The sequence below is a fragment of the Leuciscus leuciscus genome (assembly GCF_965113295.1).
Source record: "Leuciscus leuciscus genome assembly, chromosome: 22".
NCBI classification, from domain to species: Eukaryota; Metazoa; Chordata; class Actinopteri; order Cypriniformes; family Leuciscidae; genus Leuciscus; species Leuciscus leuciscus.
This window is the reverse complement of record NC_138746.1, coordinates 29,813,174-29,836,726: the sequence shown is the minus strand read 5'-3', so window position 1 is coordinate 29,836,726 and position 23,553 is coordinate 29,813,174. Positions and strand designations below refer to the sequence as shown.

General features: G+C 38.0%; 2 protein-coding genes across 5 annotated transcripts; one reads left to right on the top strand and one right to left on the bottom strand.

Moving 5' to 3' along the window:
* Nucleotides 1-214: 214 nt before the first annotated feature.
* On the bottom strand, nt 215-2,479 carry mrps6 (mitochondrial ribosomal protein S6). The gene is made up of 2 exons (XM_082154674.1): nt 2,027-2,479; nt 215-465 (listed from the first exon to the last, which is right to left on the bottom strand). The coding sequence occupies exon 1, from the start codon at nt 2,383-2,385 to the stop codon at nt 2,029-2,031; it is 357 nt and encodes a 118-aa protein (XP_082010800.1). The 5' UTR covers nt 2,386-2,479; the 3' UTR covers nt 215-465; nt 2,027-2,028.
* Nucleotides 2,480-3,558: 1,079 nt separating this feature from the next.
* nolc1 (nucleolar and coiled-body phosphoprotein 1) lies at nt 3,559-22,420 on the top strand. 4 transcript variants are annotated; one of them, XM_082154602.1, is made up of 14 exons: nt 3,559-3,716; nt 4,348-4,403; nt 4,529-4,686; nt 6,749-6,855; nt 6,947-7,064; nt 8,662-8,786; nt 13,132-13,258; nt 13,567-13,629; nt 15,179-15,241; nt 15,342-15,941; nt 18,587-19,558; nt 20,495-20,571; nt 21,376-21,459; nt 21,575-22,420. In XM_082154602.1, the coding sequence occupies exons 1-14, from the start codon at nt 3,591-3,593 to the stop codon at nt 21,731-21,733; spliced, it is 2,835 nt and encodes a 944-aa protein (XP_082010728.1). In that variant the 5' UTR covers nt 3,559-3,590; the 3' UTR covers nt 21,734-22,420. The 4 variants fall into 4 exon arrangements, with proteins under 4 accessions (XP_082010728.1, XP_082010727.1, XP_082010726.1 ...); XM_082154601.1 differs by having other exon boundaries at nt 15,176-15,241; XM_082154600.1 differs by having other exon boundaries at nt 13,567-13,635.
* Nucleotides 22,421-23,553: the final 1,133 nt, after the last annotated feature.

Sequence of the window (23,553 nt, the reverse complement as noted above, 5' to 3'; positions counted from 1 at the left end):
TATCTTTTCTCTGCTGACCTTTTTTTTTTACATTCTCTACAAGGAAAAGTAGAGTGGATTTCTTTGAGTCTTGCACAACAATCTCTATAGCACTTCTCACATGACTGTGTCCTGGGGCTAAATCATTTATTCTATAGCTTTCCTCTACTCCACTTAAATGTAGCTCTTTATGTCTGTCCCTTTAGTGGAAGAGAATGACTGCTATAGACTGAAATAAAGAATTTTGTATCATTTATTTCTGAGCATGTAATTATTAAAGCAGATTCTGTCATACTAAAATTAAATACTCCAAAAACAATATTGATCCAGCAAAGAGATCATATGTACAGAGTTCTTTGCAGAAATACACATGACATCATTAGCTGAAGTAAATGCACTGCTCCAAAGCCATAAGAAGGCTGCTGGCTTTTACTAGCTTGTCTTGTCCGTTCACATAATCCAGCAGATGAGGTGATCTTCACAGTCCTAGGGGGAAACGACAGGAATTCACTTGTGGAACATATGATCAACAACAGGCTTATTAAAAAAAATAATAATAAATGACAGACACTACAGCAGAAGTGTGACTGTGAACCCAAGAACATTTTGAACACTTTGGCACAGATTTCATTGCAGATCAATCCAAGTGGCACCTGAAAAGAAACTATGATTGACCTTTTTTTTCCCAACACTAACTTAATTTTTCTTTTGCATTTTTGCAATTACTTTAAATCAAAAGAACAATTATTGTTTTTCATAGAATATTGCATTGCAGTAGGCTATTTATTATAAATGATCTATCCATGCACATCGGGGTTTTTTTTATTCATGTGACCTTGTGATCAAAATAACTTCGCCTCCCACTTGCAACGACATCTCGGCTGCATCCGAAATTGCATAATTCCCTAATGTGTGAGTGACCCTTGATCACAAAATCAGTCACATGGGTCTTTTATTTTTTTTATTGACATTTATACATCATCTGAAAGCTGAATGAATACGTTTTCCATTGATGTATGGTCTGTTAGAACAATTCCTGGTCGAGATACAACTATTTGAAAATCTGGAATCTGAGGGTGCAAAAAAATCTAAACATTGAGAAAATCTCCTTTAAAGTGTCCATTTATGTTCACAACTGTGCTGCATTCACTCACAAAAATAAATGTTTTATATATTTACGGTAGGAAATTTACTAAATATCTTCATGGAACATGATCTTTACTTAATATACTAATGATTTTTGGCATAAAATTTTTTTTTTTTAATTTTGACCCATATTGTTGGCTATTGCCACAAATACCCGTGCGACTTAAGACTGGTTTTGTGATCCAGGGTCACATATATTAATTGGTAAAAACAGTTTGTGACAAAAGTATCATGTCTGAATTCACAGTACTCATGTGGAGTATACGCAAAACGTACCTGGATGACCTACTACTTCCAGCAAGACTCTGAAGTGTGCATACAATGGACACTTTACTATCCCATGAGGCCACGGGAGAGGATTTGTGAATGGAGGTGAAGCAATGCAACTGAGGCTGGTAGGTCATGTGATAATGACATGGTGAATGTAGTAAGTCCGGATTACATTCATACTACACACATTCGTAGTACTATATAAAATGTACTTTGTGTGAAGCCTTGAAGTAATTCAAAAGAAGTACCTACTTAGTATGCAATTTCGGATGCAGCATCTCTGATGACGTGTTTACTGGCGCGAGGGCGGGACAAACTGTCACTCACATAAGATCGACCAATAGCAAACCACAACCATCTAATCAATTCCGAAAGGACAAAATCAAGTCCCGCCATATGTTTTCTCTTGTTCGTTCCGCTTCAGATAACTGGGTAGAAAAGACTATGGCAACTTGCGTTTAAACTTTTGATTTGTAGCAATGAACTCAACTCTCCTCAAGTCCACACAGGTTAAAATACTACTTAATTATGAACAATCTATTCATAGTTTTATATTATTTCCAAATCTGAACCCATTAAGTTATCCCAATCTTCGGAGTAAAAACAGACGAGGGAAACATGAAATTCTCACATTTAACGGGATGTACTCTTTGCTTTCTCGTTCTGTAGGCCACAGCACTGCGCCTTGGAAACCTCGACGTCTTTCTTTATAACAGTCGGACGCAGCACGTCAATGTCTCGTTCGAGGTGATCTAACAGCCCGCTGAGGATGTTCGGCGAGGCGTGGAAGTCCACGGAGAAGTATCCTCCGTGCGTGTGGAGACAGTTGTGTTTGGAGATGTTGTAGGGCAGCCTGCGTTCCCCAAGGTTCTCCAGACCCCGCACCACCGCGCCGCGCTCGAACAGCGTCTCCACGGTGCGCCGCAACACCGCCGCGGTCTCCGGCCTCTGCATCGCCTTCAGGATCACGGACAGCTCATAACGCGGCATCTCCCGGTGCTGTTATCGCAAAGACAAATGTCACACAGAGCCTGCTCTTAAGTGCATGTGTATCTTCTTCAAGGATACTGTGGAAAGACATGTGGAGGTTGATGCAGTGCGCCACCTACAGCATTGGAGGATTATGCTTTCTTCTTCTTCTTCTTCCTGCTATTTTACGTCGGTTGGCTTCCAGCTTATTGGTGCATTTCCGCCACCTTCTGATCCGGAGTGTGAATCAGAAAATAGGGTTTACAGACTAGATCGCACGCCTATGGGTGAATATCATACTGTCTATTATAGTATCACAATAATTAACACGTGCAAGCACTATAATCCATGAACTTGATAAAGGTTGCACATATGTTTTACTATCTGCAACCAAATGCCTTTCAACTTTCGTGTGCAAAATTCTAAATTGAATGAATGTGTAGCAATTTGTACAAATAGAGACATTTTTTTGTGAATACAAATGTTTTTTTTTATTAGTGTATCATAATTTGCGCATGCAACAAAGAAGATGTGCGTTTGTGGATCAGGTGACACGTTCAATCATTGAAGTCTTTTCTGAGGCAATCTCATCTTGATTCATTTGGATTTTGAGACTTTCTTTTCGTGGTTTTTAAGCATTTCACAACCCACACACAAACAACTACAAATTAATAGGCCTGGTGCTAATTATTAATGTGTGCACAACTACCCATTTATTTGACAACTTCACCAATGTGCGTGGTATAATGTATAAACGAACTTATACTTAATATTTGTAAACAAAACAGACATCAAGTGAAAATATTAACAAACTACAAAAGGCAGACAATCATAAGAAGTGCATGTGCATAGCCTATGACAGTGGTAGAATTTTGAAAATCCAAATGAAAAGACATTAAACGAATTAAAAAATATATATATAAAAAATAGTGTACATAAACAAATCTACACAAGGGGTGATAAGCTACAAGGCACTTAACTCATTGAAAATAATGTCAACTATTTAGCTTTTTCATTTGCGAGAGTAACGTTACAGTGGGATGGAAGCAAGAATGAGGAGGAGGTTGTGGGATTTCAAAAACCTGAATTCATGAAAGAAGAATTCAGCAAGTCCTATCTAAAAGTCGAAAATGTTATAATCGTACATTTAGTATGACGCACTCATCGTGCGCCATTTTCATCGGCTCCACGTGACGTTGAAATAGCCAATCGCGCTCCTCCTCCACATGAGTGCAGCGAAGATGGCGCAAGACGGCAAGGTGCCCAGCGATCTCTACCAGCATGTGTACTCTTTCCTCGTGGAGAATAAGTTCGCCAAAGCTGCGAAAGAGTTTATAAAGCAGTCTAAAGTGGTAAGAGCCTTTCACGTGTTTATTAGAAGCCTTCGTGCGCGCGGAGGCAGTGGTCCTGTGATGTGTCGATCGGGGCGCGTAGTTCTGCACACGCGTGGAACTGACACGCAGTTTGTGCCGAACACGTGTTTACGAGCCGCTTTATAGGATGTGCTTTAATACATTTAATTTCTGCCGGTTGTTTTATAATTTCGACCTGTGCCATTACAGCAGTTTTTTTGCGTTTACATTTTTATTCTTAGTCCAGAATGAATTATATTCATCACTATTCTTCTTAGATAGACATTTGCAACAGGTTCAGTGTTGGACAATGTTGGAATCAAACTATAAATGTATAACATTTTACAGACCTTACAGTAAAACATATAAAGCCTGGGATAACTAAGTAATACATTTATACAACATAACAGTTGACAAAAATAAACAAGAATGCAAAATTGACATGCTGCATTAATTATTCTTACAAATGTTTTATATAGCCACAGAAGTCTTAATATCTTTTAGTTTTAGAGTGTCTCTGCTGCTGATCACCCCTCACATTTTGAGTTTCTACTACTTTACATTTATATATACGTAGCATTTGGGTATTTAAGTTTTAGAATTTGCAATCTTATCTGTTTCCTCTCATCAGAAACCCCAGGACCAAAATGACGACAGCCTCCTGGACATCTTCAATTTCTGGGTGAAGTATGTATAAGCTATCTTTAATTGTTTAAATGGCAACTGTAGCTCACTATTACTCTTGCTCATGCCCGTAGTTTTGCTGTCATTTCCACTGTTGGGTTGTAATCACTACAACTTCTTTCCTCAAGGTCCCCAGAAACCAAAAAGCGTAAAGCGGTCACCAGTGGCCCTGCGACTGTCAATGGCCCGTCAGCCAAGAAAGCAAAGAAAGATGCAGAGAGTTCAAGCAGTGAAGACTCCAGCAGTGAAGAGGAAGCTGCAGCACCTGCCAAGAAAGCAGTACAAGGTACATAGCTGTCACTTTATCTTTCTCATAGGGATTTAACAAGTTTCTTATTAGGATTCCACTTAAAGGCCCTGTTTACACCTGGTATCGAGATGCGTTTTGGTCGATCGGATCACAAGCGGAGGACGCTAAATACAAGTGTAAAGGGGGTCTAGGGTTGGGTATGTCTTCAATTTGAGCGATTCTTCTTATCGAATCCGGTTCTTATCGGTTCTTGTTTCTGATTCCAGTATTAAAAAAACAAAGGGCATATTCTTGAAGAATTAATATTTCTACCTTTTATTCTTGCTAATTTTAAGCAATAACCAATAAAATGGCTGAATTGAAAGGAGTCTCTTCAAATAAAGATTGTGTTGATTACAATATTACTCCAGAAGGTAGCTTAAATCCACTGTTAAATTTAATTTTTATTTTGAAAGATACAGTTCAACTTACCGAAATGAAATAAAATCGATCAATCTGTGTTTTTCAACTGCGGAAAGAGGTCTATAATAACATCTAGAGGACAATACGTCACGTAAAGTTACTTTTACCTCTGGAAAGCCATTTAATGACCATAGCACGTTAGTTGGACTTTAAAATAATTGCTGTAGAGAGTAGTATTTTGCTAAATATGATAACTATATTACATATTTATTATATTTTTACCTATATCATTAAAATATTATAATGTTGAACTTGTTATTATAAAAAAATGCATAATATTTAATTTGAGATGTTATTTTTAACCTTTAATAATAATACCAGCCGACAGGGCTTTAAATTAACATGTATCTACTGTACCTAGTATTTATCCAAAGGAATCGATATTGAATCAAGATCAGAATCAAATCACAAGAATTGAATTGAAATTGTGAAAGCAATAATAAAAACAGTAGCATACCAGTCATTGTACCATGTAAACATTGTGTTGTCACTAAACTTAATAAAATTCTGTTTAGTTACCAAATGTTTTGACAATCACAATACACTTTATTGTGATGTAAATTTTTTTTTTTCACGTTCCCCACCAATCCCAATCCACCCATTACATGTTATGTTATGTTATGTTACATTTTCACTGTTTACAAAGGCAGGGCCTGCCATCTTGTCAAATAAAGATTGTGTTGATTACAGTATTACTCCAGAAGGTAGCTTAAATCCACTGTTAAATTTTATTTTTCGATGAATCATTTATTCAAGAAAACTTGAGATTAATTAAAAAAAATGGTGAATCATCCACTCATTAAATAAATAATGAATCAAATTAGTTTTTTTAATTTATTTTTTTATAGACTGGAAAATGTTATTCTGTGTAGATGTAATCGTAATCTCCATTTTAAACAAAACAAAAATGATTTTAAACCAAATAGATTCTCAGTTTCTCTTGAATTATGCAGTTGGCTCATCTGTATGTTTTTACCTGAGTGAGAGATGCTGCTGTTGCTAATTTTCGATATATCTGGCTGGGAGACATCAACTCAAACATGTTTTCATTCCTTTAAATTAATGCATTGTTGAAGCAATGCTTCATCATATTTTATGTGCTTCCTCCCTTGGATGAAATGTACTTGTTGCATGTGTTGCATTTTTCTATATTCTCGTCTTTTAAAAAAAAAAACATAACCAAACTTTTTAACGCTTGCTGCGGTCAGTCATGAATGTGACGTACTATGATGAACTTTGCCTTCTATGATGACGAGGAAGTATCAGCAAAGTATTAAATGATTTCTAGACCTTGCATTAGCTTTACTACTAGATATATAGAGATGGTCAATAAAAACCCACCCTGTACAGTTATGATCAGATGCTCGGCCGAGCTTTCGATGTTGGTACGGAAAGGTCGGTTGTTTTTTGTCACATGACCTGGAATCGATAAAGCGGAATCGAAATGCGTGCGCCTTATCGAATCCCTGGTTTTTGGAAAATTGTTTTTGTCTTTGAAATTGAAATATTTGTAACATTATAAATGTCTTGACTGACACTTGATCAAATGAATATGTCCTTGTTGAATAAGTGTTAATTTCTTGGTTGTTTTTAAACACTACATTGTACACTGATATGATGTACTGTGTGTTTCCAGTGAAAGCTCCTGCTCCACAGAAGCCAGCAGCTGTAGCCGCTAAAGAGAGCAGCTCTGAAGACTCCAGTGACTCTGAGGATGAAGCTCCGGCTAAAACAGCAGCAAAGGTCAGGAAGTTGATGTTGTTTACATGAGCGTGTGGGATTTCTCTGCTAGAATGCCTCTTCCTGAATCTTGGCGTGTTGAATTGTTGTGCAGAAACCTGCAGCTGTGAAACCTGCTGTTCAGCCAGTGGCAGCAGCCAGAAAGAAAGACACCAGTTCCAGCAGTGAAGAGTCCGACTCTGATGAGGAGCCCGCCAAAACTCCAGCTAAAGGTGAGCTGAAGCACGAGTTCATATTCTCAATCACTACTACACCCGTGTATTAGGGCTGGGCGATAAATAGATTTTATCGATTAATTCGAATGTGCAGTTTACGTCGATTTTTATTTTTATAAAAATCGGTTTTCTCTTTAACGTTTGCCGACGCTCCCCTCTGGGCTCCCGTAGCTCTGAATGGGCTCAGCTCTTCCCCCACGCGTTTGGCATAGAGATACACAAACAACACGGCAAGACCGCGGCAGCACAAACACACCCGCCAAAAAACAACCTACAGTCTTACAAACTGAATCCGCAGGGCTGCCAACTCTCATGAATTCACCGTGAGACTCACGCAATTGTCACTTTTTAAACGCTCTCACGCCACACATCCATTTTCTCACGCATAGAAAAGTCGCGAAGCAAAGAGGACACTGACACCGACAGACAAGACAGAGAAGGTTACTATTGCTATGAAACAAATTCTCAGCTCTCAGATTCTGTCGATTTAATTATGAAATTCAAACAAAAACACAGTTTTGGCGCTTGACTGATCACTGACAGTTCAAGCGGCACGTGAATCGATCATCTGTTACTCTTTACTACTAGTTAATTGTACGTTAGGCTAAATAAACACGAATGATCAATAGGTCATTTGAAAGATACAGTTCAACTTACCGAAATGAATCTGTTTTTCAACTGCGGAAAGAGGTCTATAATAACATCTAGAGGACAATACGTCACGTAAAGTTACATTTACCTCTGGAAAGCCCATTAATGACCATAGCACGTTAGTTGGACTTTAAAATAATTGCTGTAGAGAGTAGTATTTTGCTAAATATGATAACTATATTACATATTTATTATATTTTTACCTATATCATTAAAATATTATAATGTTGAACTTGTTATTATAAAAAAACGCATATTTAATTTGAGATGTTATTTTTAACCTTTAATAATAATACCAGCCGACAGGGCTTTAAATTAACATGTATCTACTGTACCTAGTGTTTATCCAAAGGAATCGATATTGAATCAAGATCAGAATCAAATCACAAGAATTGAAATTGTGAAAGCAATAATAAAAACAGTAGCATACCAGTCATTGTACCATGTAAACATTGTGTTGTCACTAAACTTAATAAAATTCTGTTTAGTTACCAAATGTTTTGACTATCACAATACACTTTATTGTGATGTACAATTTTTTTTTTCACGTTCCCCACCAATCCCAATCCACCCATTTCATGTTATGTTACGTTATGTTACATTTTCACTGTTTACAAAGGCAGGGCCTGCCATCTTTTTTTTTTGTCTTGTTGTTTCTGATTGCACTTTAACCCCAAGGGGAAAATCCAAATCAAATCCCAGAAGGGAAAATCAAAACAAAATAAAAGTTAAAAATTGTTTTGAACAATTTCTTTGTCATCTGCAGATTGATTTTAAGTAGGGGAAGAAAAAAAATCTATTTAAATCGTAAATCGGATTTTTTGTGAAAAAATCTGGGGTTTTTTTTAGGCCATATCGCCCAGCCCTACCGTGTATTATTCGGGGCATACTAGCTTTACTCAAAGTCAGTTGCATGTTCAAAGTGATGATCTGTGGTCTCCAGGGGCCAAGCCTGTGGCAGGGACCCCTACATCGGCATCCACCCCTGTCCCTGCAGCTCAGAAGAAGCAGGACAGCAGCAGCAGTGAGGACAGCTCCAGTGAATCTGAGGATGAGGCTCCAGCTAAGGTCTTTTAACATACTAACATGCATCAGAATTCAGTATTTTTTTTTTTTTTTACCCCAAATTCCATGTTTTCTGTTTCCCAAATTGTTTTAATTACTTATTACTAAGTTAAATTGATTCACGATTTAATCATGATTAATCCGTGTATCATTCGTTCAGTCGTTTTTTGAATTAATATTGAATATAGAAAAATAAGAAAACGGTTCCTTTTTCGTTTTTTCATTTTTTACAAAAAAACGAAAAACAAGAATTCAGCTGGATTTCTCGTTTTTCGTTCTCAGTTAGAAAAATGAATAAACAGCTTGAATATTCGATTTCTACACGTGGGCGGGAATTAAACGCCCATTTCCTCTGATTTGTCAGCCGAAGATCAAACTGTTCCGTCATCAGTTCTGCACAGCAGAATAAGAGTCCTCCGTTGTGCGGATTCCTAACGCATTTATTGCAACTACATTTAATCTTTTTCTCATCAAATAACCAGACTAACGAATGTCTCGACACAACCCGTACCGGGGAATAGACTAGACGGGGCTTTCTTCTGTGTAGACCAGGAGTTCTCAAGTGCCAGGGGGTCCGTGAAATAATTTGCTATTTTCCGGATTGTAAAGTCAAGTCACAGGGTTTTTTTTTTTAACAAGCACGCTGTGATTAATCTTAATGTTGACCTTCAAAAATATATAGGCGCGCCAAGAAGGCTATTGGCTGTAGGCTATTTTGGTTGATTTTTGGTGTGCGCCAGAAAGAATATAATAATCATTTATAATAATTATTATTCTTATATAATAATTTCAAAGGCATATGATATGTTGTAGTCATTTTGAAAGTACACAAATAGACATATAATGTTACTGTTTCGAATGAGAGTATTAAACGACAGAAGCTATTAAATCCCCTGTTGAGCAACACATCCAAGTGATGTCGGGTGTCGCAGCCTGTTCGTTATTAAAATAAAACAGTCAACCAAACATATAAAACGTTATTCTGCTTAATTGGTCTGTTGACATTCCAAACTAATTTCCCTTGCTGTGGAGATGCTGATTTACGTGTAGTATTGGGACTCGAATGAAGTACGAAGCCTTCTTTACATTATTAATTAGCATCCAAATGTTACATTGCAAATATGGATAGGCTACTGGACGAATGAGAGATGCCCGAAACCAACGTCTGCTCCTGTACAGTTTCAGTTTCTCGTTAAAATACGCATATTATGTTATTAATAGTGTTTATAATGTTAATGTTGTATTTTATTTACCGGTCTTTTACACTATTTATGAATATGCTTTTTTTACAACGATGTGACGCGCGCGTTTCCCTCTCAACATGACCCGGCGCGCCACGCACAAGCGCGCATCCTAGAGATATAAATTATAATACATTTTAATGAAACACAAGGCCAACATCATAAAACTTCTCCAGTTGTTAGATAGGCTAGTCAGTCTGAATGACAGTTTATACGTTAACGTTAATATAGGCCAATTATATAGTCAATGCATTATTCTTTTCTTTTTGTATTAGTGTTAAAAATATTTAATTTACAACTAATTATATTGATTTATATCTTAATTTATATATATATATATATATATATATATATATATATATATATATATATATATATATATATATATATATATATATATGAATTACTGGGCGAGTGCGACAATATAGGCTAACAGCCGGCTGATGCAAATCGTAGGTGAATTTATATATACACAGAAGAAAGCCCTATCTAGTCTATTCCCCGGTACGGGTTGTGTCAAGACATTCGTTAGTCTGGTGGTTTGATGAGAAAAAGATTAAATGTAGTTGCAATAAATACGTTAAGAATCCGCACAACGGAGGACTCTTATTCTGCTGTGCAGAACTGATGACGGAACAGTTTGATCTTCGGCTGACAAATCAGAGGAAAGGGGCGTTTAATTCCCGCCCACGTGTAGAAATCGAATATTCAAGCTGTTTATTCATTTTTCTAACTGAGAACGAAAAACGAGAAATCCAGCTGAATTCTTGTTTTTCGTTTTTTTTTGTAAAAAATGAAAAAACGAAAAAGGGACCGTTTTCTCATTTTTCTATATTCAATATTAATTCAAAAAACGACTGAACGAATGATACACGGATTATGATTCTTTTTCATGATGGTTTTAATGTTTTGCAAGTGACTGAGCATTACAGCCAAACTAATGTCCCTATTTTAAAAACAGTCTTACAAGGAAACAAAATATAAAATAAAAAAAGAATGGCTGACATTTAGGCCAAAGTGACCAAGATAAAAATCTGTCATTATTTTCTTTGCTATTAAAAGATAAGAACAAAGATACATATTACTTACACTTAACACAATCTACAAATGAAATAAACAGTGCTTTATTTTTTCAGCTACAGTAGGTGTATTTAACAGTAACATTTAAGAAATGAACAAATATACAAATAAAACACTACATAGACTTCACTATATAAATTATATATTGATTCTTATTAAAGCTACCATTAAAGTTCTCAGTTAAGAGCATTGAGTGATTTTCTGTTTTTTTATTTATTTTTTTATTAACATTAAAGGGATAGTTCACCCAAAAATAAAGATTGCCATAATTTACCCTCTCAAGTTGTTTAAAACCCAAATAAGTTTCTTTCTTCTGTTGAAAAGAAGTTATTTTGAAGAATGTGGGTAACCAAACAGTTGCTGGTCCCCAGTGACTTCCGTCATATTTTTTCCTACTATGTAAGTTAATGGGGACCAGCAGCTGTTTTTTTAGCCACATTCTTCAAAATATCATATTTTGTGTTCAGCACAAGAAAGAAATTAATACAGGTTTTGAACAACATTAGAGCGAGTAAATAAGGACAGAATTTTCATATTTGGGTGAACTGTCCCTTTAAGGACAAGCGGCAGTATGTTTACCATTAGGCTACTGTCTCTTTAAGACCTGCACGCATCTAATATACATGCATATGACAGCACACACTCGATTTTCTCTCAAATGTTTGCTTTCACTTTAGACGTAATCGACTGTGTTAATGTAAACCTTGTGTGTATTAGCGCAATAAGACTCGAAAGATAACTTGGTTACTGCTACGTTCACACTGCAGGGCTTAATGCTCAATTCCGATTTTTTGAAAAAATTCGATTTTTTTGCAAGGCCGTTCACATTTCCAATTAAATGCGACCTTTTGTGATCTCCTGTGTGAACGTGAAATGACCCAGAAGTGACCCGCATGCGCAGAAGAGTACTCAACGGTCAACGACGTCACTTGTTGTTTGCGGAAGTAGCTAAACTTTAACTGTGATTCTCTCTCACACACACACACACACACACACACACACACACACGAGCGCGCGCAGCGACCGTTACACAAGAGCCAGACAGCAGCCGCTGACCTATCTAATATCAGATTCAGCACAAATAAGTTAACATAACGTATATATAATGGCCGTGGGCTTTTATTTATTTATTTTTTAATTAACGGGCTCGTCGAGGTCGACCCGTTCGGCAGATTTACCTCAGCTCGACGAATATCCAGTCCGTTTTCAAACCGACGACTACTTCAACGCAGGATTATGACGTTTTTCGCGTATCAATGACGTGCGGGTCGGATACATGCGACCTGGCCGTTCAGACTGAAGTCGCATTTGAAAAGATCGGATATGTATCGGATTTGGGACCACATACCCAAGTGGCCTGGGTCGCATTTGAAAAGATCGGATCTGTGTCGTTCAGACTGTCATGAAAAGATCAGATACAGGTCGCATAGGGGCAAAAAAATCGGAATTGGGTCGTTTCAGCCTGCAGTGTGAACGCAGCCTTTGTAACCAGGCGCTGTTTGCAGGCTTCTAGTGCCTGTGCGCTTCAGGTGTAAGCGCTCAGGAAAGCTCATGTTAGAACAGCGCATCAGCACGCGAATGAAATGTTTAACCGATAAGGCATTAAAGCACATGCTAATAATGAACTTTAGTGAATTGCAGTGTCCCGTGAGTGTAACTCTACCTCTGCGTTAACACGTGATGTGATCGTACGTCACGTTGTACAGTGTGTTGAGACAGAGGTGCTAGAACTGCCACTGATAGAATGCACTGTAGCGCGATACTACGATATTTCTTCAAAAGCAGATTGTGGAGACTTTTAATTGTCCACGATCAAAAATCATGATATCGCAAACCCCTACTGTAAAATGTAATCAAATGAGATTGGTAAAGTTCCTTTTTATTTTGGCTAACATACCGGGACTTAAGAATAAAGTAGTGTTATAAACCATGATTTATGTACTTTTTAATGTGAAAAACGTTCACAAATTTCACAGTTCCACATTTATATGTAATTTGTTTTTTTGTGTTGTTTTTCACTATCACAGAAAGCAGTAAAAGCAGCAGTCCCAGTGAAGACCCCTCCAGCCAAACCTGCGGCCCCTGCAGAGTCCAGCAGTGAGGAGTCATCCTCAGACGAGGAAGATGCCCCTCCTACTAAGAAAGCCAAGACTGGTATTACTGGTATTTCTTTCACATCTGTCTTAAAGGTGCACTTAAAAAGAGGGTTTTTCTGGCTTATATTACCAATATTACAGTGATCTTGGTCTTTACACTGAAAACTTCAACATGGGTGCAGCATTCACCAGATCATGTGATCTCAACATAACATTAAACTGCTTTTCAGGACAGTATATGACTCTGTCATGAACATATTTCATTTGAACATTTGTTAAAAAACCTTAGTGCACCTTATATGAGGCAAAAATTATTTTCTGAAAAAGGACACCAATGTGAAATTGATTAAGCATCTCTATTCACAGGACAATTCAGTGCCGTCCCGCCCCCTGCAGCACTGACAACTCGTGCTCCAATCAAAGCCCCCGGTAAGAGTTTGAGGTGTCCTGTAGGGCTGCTCCATTAAGACAAAAATCATAATCACTATTATTTAACTCGATTGTGAGCAGGCCATATGACCAAATCCTTATAGTAATATATATTTTTTACGATGGTGATATACATTGTAAATAGTATAGCAAGTATATATTTGCTGGAAATAAGGTTGCTATGATATCTGCATTGTAATTTTCACAGTTCTCAATACCAATTTCAGTACCACAGCACAATACTAGGCAAACTAATGCAGGCAAAAAAAAAGTCCTTAAACTTTTGAAAATAAGTAAACTGTCAGTAATGCAATAAAAACAAAAAAGCAAATTAGAAACAATAGATAAAATACAATAGAAAAACAAGATTATAAAAATAACAGTGCTTAGTATTCAGCTAACAGCCTGCTACAGAAATGAATACGTAATCAAATGTAAAATAAACTTTACTGTAAGTTTTAAACTTGTGATTCTTATTAAAGCTACAAAAGTCCTTCAGTTGAGAGCAGTGATTTAAAAAAAAAAAAAAAAAAATTTATTCTTGTTTAGGTTTGTCAACATTAATGACACAGACAGCAAGTATATTAGGCTGCTGTAACTTTAAGACCGAATGCACAGATCCAACATAAAATTGTTGTTACACACCGGATATACAACTGTTAACGTTCACTTGTGACATAATTGACTGTTTACTTAAATACTCGCAAAGCTGGGCATTTTGACACACGCTTTTAATAACTCTTTTTAATATAAAGCACGTCCCATTTTACGAATATCATGTTAAATGATTTTACTGATTTGCACGCTTTTAAGGAGGAGCAAAGCACACCGGAATGCGGCACAATAATAGTTTTATCTCGATTATAGTAGTTTCAAAATCATTGGAAGCCGAAATCAAAACTCGCTTTTAATTGCACAGCCCTAGTGTCCTGTAGAATTTACTACAGCTATAAGTTATGAGAGGCCATGCATTACACTGATTTTTGCTCAAGGCTGTTATAATTGTTGCATTATTGATAATCTTAGTAAAGATTATCTCCAAGGATTTGGGCCTTGCATGGTCTGTAAGCAACGTTAAGCATTATTAAAGAATTCAACTTGTGTGCTTTCATGAATCGGCTATAAATTATACTTTGAATACAGAAAATTAGGGATGCACGATTTATAGGCCAGCTCGGTATCGGCCGATATGTTTCTTTTCATCATGCAAGCGCATGTTATCACTTTGAGAAAAACAGAGAACATAAAAATATTTACAGATGACTACTATTTACCGAAAATAATGCTGTGTGAACCATTTGTTAGATATGGTCTGAAAAGTCGTTTGACATGAGGTCTTGAAATTTGAGTCTGAAAATGTGTAAGGAACCCTGTTAATCCTAAAACGACATTATTTGTATAGGGACAGATCAAAAAGCACGATTTCAGCACATAAAACGAAAAGCGGACGCATTGTACATGGGGAGCACAGGCTCATTTGCATCTCTGGTATAGGTGTAATTTCTTCAAGCAAAATATAATTTCTTTTTCCCATCCTTTTTCCAAGCAGCCGCAGTGAAGACTGTGACTCCCAAAGCTACTGCTAAGAAGGACTCCAGTTCTGACAGCTCTGGTACGTCACTCTCTGCAGATTATCGCCATGAAGTCACTTTTGGGGGTTTGTTTTTTCCCCTCTGTGTCACTTTAGTGCTAATGAACTTTCTTTTTCTCAGATTCAAGCTCAGAGGATGAAGCAAAGAAGCCAGCGGTCAAAGCTGTGCCCGTGAAAGCAGCCCCACTTAAGAAGCCTCCTACAAAGGTTGCTCCTGCTCAGAAAAAGGACTCTTCAAGTTCAGATTCTTCAAGCTCAGAGGACGAAGCAGCAAAGCCAGCTGTCAAAGTCACACCTGCAAAAGCTGCATCTGCTAAATCTACACCTGCTAAAGTCACTCAAGCTAAAGCCGTACCTGCTAAAGTGACTCCAGCTGCTGATGAATCCTCTAGCTCTGAAGACTCTGACGATGAAGAGGCCAAGAAACCAGCAGCTAAAGTTGTCCCAGTTAAACCTGCGCCAGCCAAGAAAACGGCAGCTAAAGTCACGCCTGCTGCAAAAGAATCTTCATCATCCAGCTCAGAGTCTGAGGATGACGAACCGGCCACAAAGCCTACTCCTGCCAAGGCAACTCCTGCTAAATCTGCAACTCCAAAGACAACTCCTGCTAAAGCTGCTCCTCAAAAGAAAACTCCTGTAAAAGCTGCTACTCCAAAGGCAACCCCTGCTAAAGCTGCACCTCAAAAGACAACTGCTAAGAAAGATGATTCCTCAAGTTCAGGTCAGTTGTCGTCATTATATCCAGTTATATTATATCCAAAATTACTTGGAAACATAGTGCACTCACATTATGTACTATAATGCTTGATTGTTATTTTTTAAATTAAGTCCTGCAAAACCCTTGGAAAAAGCCATATTTATGAAGAGGAACTTGAAAAGTGCTTGAATTATAAAATTAGTTTAATAATAAAAACACACACAAATATAATCTTTTCACACTAAATTAACGCTGCAGCCTGTCTGATATAGATATGGAGCCATTTCACTTGGCTGTGAGTGTGGTGTTGCTCATATATTTCCAGGTATATGATACATCTTTCTTTCTTCAGGTCAAGAAAAATCTAATTAAATGAGAAAAAAGATCTTTGTCATAATATCCTTTCAATGGTTAAGGGGATTTCCCATGATTGATATGGCACTGGTCAATGAATTGATCTCTTTGTGAAGCGTCAGATTCAGCTTCACCCCGTTTTGCTTGTCGGTTGCGCCTTAAGGTGTCGTTCAAAGTTAAAATAATAATTTCTTTGTTTACAACCTTGCTTCGTTCCAGAATGAATCAGCATTTTTTTTTTAAATGAATGGTCTACTAACTCGCTCTTAAAGTCGGTCTCTTGTCGCCACCTACTGTTGCAACTATATAACCTGCACTGAAGTTGTTGATAAACCCCCATCAGACTGTTTCTCTATAGGAGGATCTTTGTTGACATCTTTGTACGCATGCGCGAGTGGTTGTGTGGCAACAAAACAAACAGTATTGCGGGCAGTAAAGACGCGACGAGCATTTTCAAGAGAGTTAGCGGGTGAAATCCACAATATATAAGCACTTTAACATCTGAAGACCGGAGGAGGTTTGGAGAGAAGCTCAAAATTTGTATTGGTGACAAAATCGAAGTTATTCAAAGCCCATATGAGATCTGGGATGACAAAAAACGTTGGTCCGACTTGCCCGTGTCTTGGCCACCAATCTGCTGGGGAGACATTTATTCTTATTTAATAGAAACCCCTGGACCCTTCACTCATGAAAGATTAAAGGCTTTCAAAAGTCTGGAGGCCTATGATTATTTTGTTTTTTCGAAAAGTTGGGCCGATCTTTTCTGCCAAACAGAAAGCAGTGATCGTGCTAAAAGCAGAGGTTAGAACAGCCTTTTCTTTTGCTTTTAAGTTTTGCGATCCAGAATAGCCCATTTTGATGTGAGGAACATAGTCTGGGTGCTGTGGATCGCGGTTTGGGACACCTGAATCAGAACGCGAAAACATATGACTCGGTTGATTTGACTCAGTTTTATAATTTTTTTTATTCAATCTTCTATAAATACATAGTCACTAGACTTAGGCCTACCATGAACAAAATGAGCCTCACAAACTCGATCAGTAACGTTAGCTGCAGGAATCCAGGCTTTCTTCGGAGCGTCCAGGTTCAATCGCCTAATTGCACGCAACCATTTCTTTCGTTTTTCGCGATCCTTTTCGGAGGGAATTCGGAAAAACTTTTTATCAGGCCCCCAACGAGCCGTACTCGACCACACAGCAAGAGTGAACCATCCTCTTCTCTAAATCCTCCTCCAAACGTGCAAAACAATCAAATTACAGGTATCTAGAGGTATCTAGCGGTGTTTCCTGCCACACGATTCCCATGATGCAACGCGACAAACATAAACAATGACGTCACAAAAGATCCGCCTATACCAAGTACGTTAACAATAATATAAATGATTATTTATTGAACAATAATAGTTTTAATATATATTAAGTTGTATTTTGGATACCTTATATCTAATTTGAGTAAAAAAAACAGAAAATCAATTTTTGGGGCAAGTAAATCCTTAGATTGAAATGTAATTACTTTGTAATTATTTACAAAGAAATGCTTTACTTTTTTTTTTTACAGGTAAAGCCCTTTGTTTTCTTTTGTTATTACAAAGAATCGAAAAAGAACTGTATAGGAAGTTTATGCCCATTTTGCCATTATTCATTGAAAATTCTAGGGCTTTGTTAATGTTCCCATACCATTACTCTGCACAGTCATTGCATACAGGGCTTAGGTTAAGCCAGGACTAGGTCTTAGTTCAATTAGGACATTTAAGTAGCATTTATAAGCGTTCTTTAGAAGAAAAAAAGCATTACTGATGTGCATCTTGAGACAAAACAATGGCACATATTTTAAGACATTAGTGCAAGTTGCTTTCAGTTAAAATGGTTCAAAAATGCATTTTAGTGCATGCAAAAAAAGCAGTGCTTAAAGTCCTTGAAAATCCTGGAATGTCATTTGACATTATCTGTACATACCCTGCATACAGTAGACTGGTGTAAAGCAATATATACTATATAATAACTCGCTTATCATATCATCGCAAAAATGTAAGCTATCGTACAGCTCCATATACTAAAATTGGATACATTATATCTAGCCACTTTTTTCTTGCATGCAGAACTCGTTAATTTATAGCAAATCTCAACTGCCTGTTTTGAAAATTTTTGGCATTATTTGGAATATCAACTAACATTTGTTTCATCATAGTTGTTCATGCAGGTTAGTTGTTCATGCAGGTTTGTAATGATGCAAGTATAAGTGAAGTGATCCAGAGAAATGGAGTAATATCATGTTCAAGATTGTATTAGCTTATAGATCTGTTTTACCTCCCACAGATTCGGACAGCTCTGAAGATGAGGCACCAGCTAAACCGGCAGCCACGTCCAAGCCTTTGAGCACTCAGAAGAAACCTGCCACCACACCGGTATCCAAACCTGCAAAACCAACCAATAAACCAGCGGAGAGCAGCTCAGACTCGGACAGCTCTTCAGATGAAGAGGAACCTCAAAAGAAAGCCGCGGCCACACCTGTATCCAAACCTAAACCTGTGGCTACCTCAGCCAAATCTACCCCTGCAGCCAAATCTACCCCTGCAGCTAAAGCCGCTGAAAGCAGTTCAGATTCAGACAGCTCATCAGATGAGGAACCACAGAAGAAAGCCGTCACCACGCCGGTCTCCAAACCGGCTACCCCAGCTAAACCTGCAGCTAAAGCAGCCGGGAGCAGTTCAGACTCTGAGACTGACAGCTCTGATTCAGAGGACGAGACCCCGAAACCAGCAGTGGCTGCTACTGCTAAGAGCCCTGCCTCTGCTGCTAAACCACCGGCTCCAGCCAGTAAGACCACAGCCAAGTCCAGCAGCAGTGAAGACGACAGTTCCAGTGAAGACGAGAAGAAAGTAAAGGTTGCTGTGGCGCCCAAAGCAGCAGCAGTTAAACCAGTCGCGAAGCCAGTGGTGAAGCCAGCCGTGAAGAAAGCCGAGAGCAGTAGCTCAGATTCATCTGACAGCTCAGACTCTGAGACGGAAGTGAAGAAGACTCCCGCCAAGCCTGCAGTGACCAATGGGAAGGCTGCGAAACAAACCCCCACCTCTGCAGCGAAGACGCCGGCCAATAAGACAGCAGAGTCTTCATCCTCGGATGACAGCAGTTCTGATGAAGAGGAGCCGTCTAAAACACCGGCTGTCAAAACTCCGGCTGTCAAAACTCCACCCGCTAAAAAAGCACAGGCTGCTAAAGCCAAAGCCAGCAGCTCTTCTGAGGACTCGTCTGAGGAAGAGGAAACCAAGACCCCTTCTGCAACAAACGGTATTATCAGCGCTCCATATATCTGATGCAAACGTGTGTTTGTGTTACTGGCTCTCAGGCCAGTTCTCATTACCTTTAACAGAGCGTTATGTATTACATAAACACAAAAAAAATCTAAACTTTCAACAATTTCGCCTGCACCACTGAGCACTTGAAAATAAAAAAGCTAAGTCTCGAGACATTTTATAATGTATAAGTTTAGAGTTAAACTAACTTGAGATGTTATTATAAAAACATGGCACTTATGTGCGGGATGTGAGCACCATTTAGCACGTTCACAGAAGATGCGTTTTTGCCTTCACTCAAGACAAAGGTCAGTGGAATTGGGAAAAAAGCCAAGACTATTTTTTTTTTTTATTGACTGTGCAAGATGTAAGTGCAATAGTTAAAGACAAACATCAAGGGTATATTTACATAGAAAAACAATGGTGGCACAGTGAAATGCTATTTTTTTTTTTTTTTTTTTTGTAAAATGACACTCAAAAATAAAGTCAGCGTTTGTCTCTTATTTAGTCACAATCGAATTTGTAATGTAAGATGACCTGCGGAGGTCGGGTGCGTTAATACTTTAAACACATTACTTTTCCCCATAACCAATTAAATGAACGCGTTAAAGCGACAGCCCTATTAAAAAATGTTTACAGCTTTACTGCTCTTACATGAATGAACACAAGTCATAATTGAATACAGTGGTGTTTATAGAGTTTGCATGTTGGTATGCTAACAATGTGATGTTCTAAAAAACATACACAGCACATTAGGTTGAAGCAAATTAGGTTTGCTCCATCTTGTTAGGACACTGATGTGGAAGGACAAAGTTAAAATGTCAGTGTAAAACTGTTGATAAAACTGTTGTAAGTTTTTATTGTGAATGGTTGAACTTTCATTTTAAAGCACTCACATTTGTTTTTTTGTCTCTCTTCCTCCTGATCGCAGGCACACAGAGCAAGACAACACCCAAGAATAAAGTCACCACATCCACACCTCAGACCTTTCCCAGAACCAAACAGAAGGTAAATGCCTGTGATTGTGTGTGTTGATGTCGGCTCAGTGCATATTCAAACACACCCAGGATTCGGATTCCTGGAAAGATGACATTCACATATAGCAGCTGCTTTCTGCAGATCAGCGGCAGCACGAACGTTGCAGTGATGATCGTACTTTCAAAGCTTAACTTGAGTCTTAGTTTTAAACCGTTTCACGCGGCAAGCGTCAGCAGCACGTGTTTTGTCACTGCCCATTTCAATGAATGAGCGTTCACATCTGAAGCGTGATGTCGCCCTCTCATGTGCGTGTCCACCGGCGAGAAGCAGAGCGAGCGTTTTCATTTCATTTCTGTTGAAGTTCAGCTTTACACAAGCGCGAGCGTGAACCTCAGCTTCCATATTAATGAACTGAAAACGCACCAGTGGACACGCATCATTCGTTAACATGGGCAGCGGCAATTCACGCTCTTCTGAGGCTTGCCATGTGAAACAGGCATAATAGACATGGCATCGTGGCCATTGAGGAGTAAGATCACGATCTTTTACTGATTAATTGTGCAGCTCTAATATGATTTGAGAAGTTTAGACCAAGTCTTCAAATAGAATTACATTTTTGTCTGGTGGACAAGTTTTAAAACTGGTAAAACACACATTTTGTCAAACACATTTTTAAAAATAATAATAATTATTATTAAATTGTCTGTTAGGAGAGGTAAATTCTCCGTTCCCGCTGTAGGAAGCTCCACACAGCCATATTACCACGACTGTTTGGTTATGCACTTCTGCTTAAATGCATTTTCTGTTTGTTTCTCGGTTGTGTGGCTTGTAAAGGAAAGCAATGCTCCTTTCCGTAGAGTAAGAGACGAGGAAATTGAAGTGGACCCCCGACTGGCAGACAATTCATTTGACGCAAAGGTGAGATTCTAACCGTGTGAATGCATATTAGGCCATTATTTACTGTAAGGAGATTGTCCTCGTGCATCTGTAGTGCTTTGTTTCATTTGTTTGACTCTTGATTATTTACTTCAAGATGGGCGCCAACGGAGACTGGGGCCAGAAAGCCAACAATGTGCTTAAATTTACCAAGGGCAAATCTTTCCGGCATGAAAAGACCAAGAAGAAGCGTGGCAGTTACGTTGGTGGTGCCATCTCCACCTCAGTGAACTCCATAAAATTTGACAGCGAATGAATGAGATCACAATCTAAATGAACTTTGATTCCATTTGATTGAGCTCTCCAGCCTGTATCTCCCATTGGTTGCTGTATCGACTCTAGCAAGCACTGTTCTTACCCATCTACCCATCGTTCCTGGTTCTGCCATCCATCAGCACTGAGGTGAAGAAGGCAGGAATAGAGGAGCTTGGGGAAGTGTACGGTTTCATGATCTTCTACACTCAGTCCTTCATGCAGTTAGACATGGTGACCACATGGTGGCATCGTTTCATTAAGTTTTGCAATAGAAAGTCTTTTGCTTAGCTTATGTCAAATCATTTTGGCTTTACTGTAAATGTTTCTTGAAGTTGGTTTTGACTAATTATGAATGGTCGTTCTAACAGGTAATTATTAATATACTAGAAATGGAGAGATTTTCTTTTTTTTTATTATGAGTCTTAAAGAAATGTCATTGTTATGGTTACGTTATGAGCCTTTCCATGTATTTTGAGCCTGGTGATCCTCTGATTTGAAGAAGCCATGTAATGACTCCGCCCACTTCTGTTCAACGGACCGCTGGAAGACCGCCATCAAAATAACGAGTCATCCTCATTCGATTTTAGTTTTGATATTTTATGGTTTCACTTCTGTTACGCAGGATTTTGTAATTTGATCTCCCTTATAATCAGTCTTGTAACTGTAATAAAATGTGTCTGAAACTCAACTGTCTTTTTAATTTTTTTTTTTTTTATCAAATGTTATCAAGTTCTGTCATGAGCTCAGCCATGTCCTGATTTGTTTGCCAAAATGCAACAGATTTAAATCCACGCTAATGAAATTTTAAAGCAATGTGCCATGAATGGGTAACAGAGGTGCAAGTATCCGAAACTGTGAGTTTAGCCTAAAAGAAGATCGCACTCAGGGTCTAGTTAATTTGGGACCAGATATTTAATGATGAAATTGATGGGCCTGTATTGGTTTGAATTGGTCTGAAGAATTGTTTACTGAATCAACATCTGACTCTCCAAACTGTGTTAATGCTTTAAGTGATGTCTGTCTGGAAATAAAGCTTAGGTTTATTTGATGTTGTCAAACAAAGATCAGTATCATTAAATGCGTGTTGCAGTATCTTCCAGCTAGTAAAGAGACATTTATGTAAGGCTGGGTGATATGGTCAAAAAAAGAATTCCCCCATATGATATTGATATTTATTACTATATTCATTACCATTAATGGAGAAGGAAATGCCTTCCACATATTTGTTAGACCTTGAGAATGAATGTAAAGTTGTTTGTTCAGATTTAAACTCCACAGTTACCTTTTAATGTAGGGCCCATGATGTCCATTTTATTTCCCCCTAAATACTGTTTTTTATGTATATACTAAAAATGTAGTTAAAATTACGTTTTGTTGTAATTTGTTACATTTTAATTTGATTTCATTTGTTTTATTTTGTCAAGTAAGATGATGCGCAGCAGAACTATATAATTTTTTAAACGTGGGTAAAAAATATATATTGCATGATATTCCTTAGAAATAATATTATTACTTTGAAAAGTTTTAGTAAACAGTAGTGGATATATTTGTCATAATTTCTTCAAGCTAAACCAGACTTTTATTTTGACGGGTTGTCGGGAAAAAGTTTCAGTGCGAATTTGACCCGTTTACTGTCTATGAATTTGACAGTAGTTTTTCTAAAATGGTGAAAAGCTCTTGAACTCATTTCCAGAGCGGCTTTGAGTCACTTCATGTCCACATATTGAGACGCAGATGCTGAAAAGTGAAAACACTTCGAGCGCCATGTGTGTGTGAGCTTGTGTATCGGAGGAAACCGTGCTGTTCGCAGAAATATTTGAA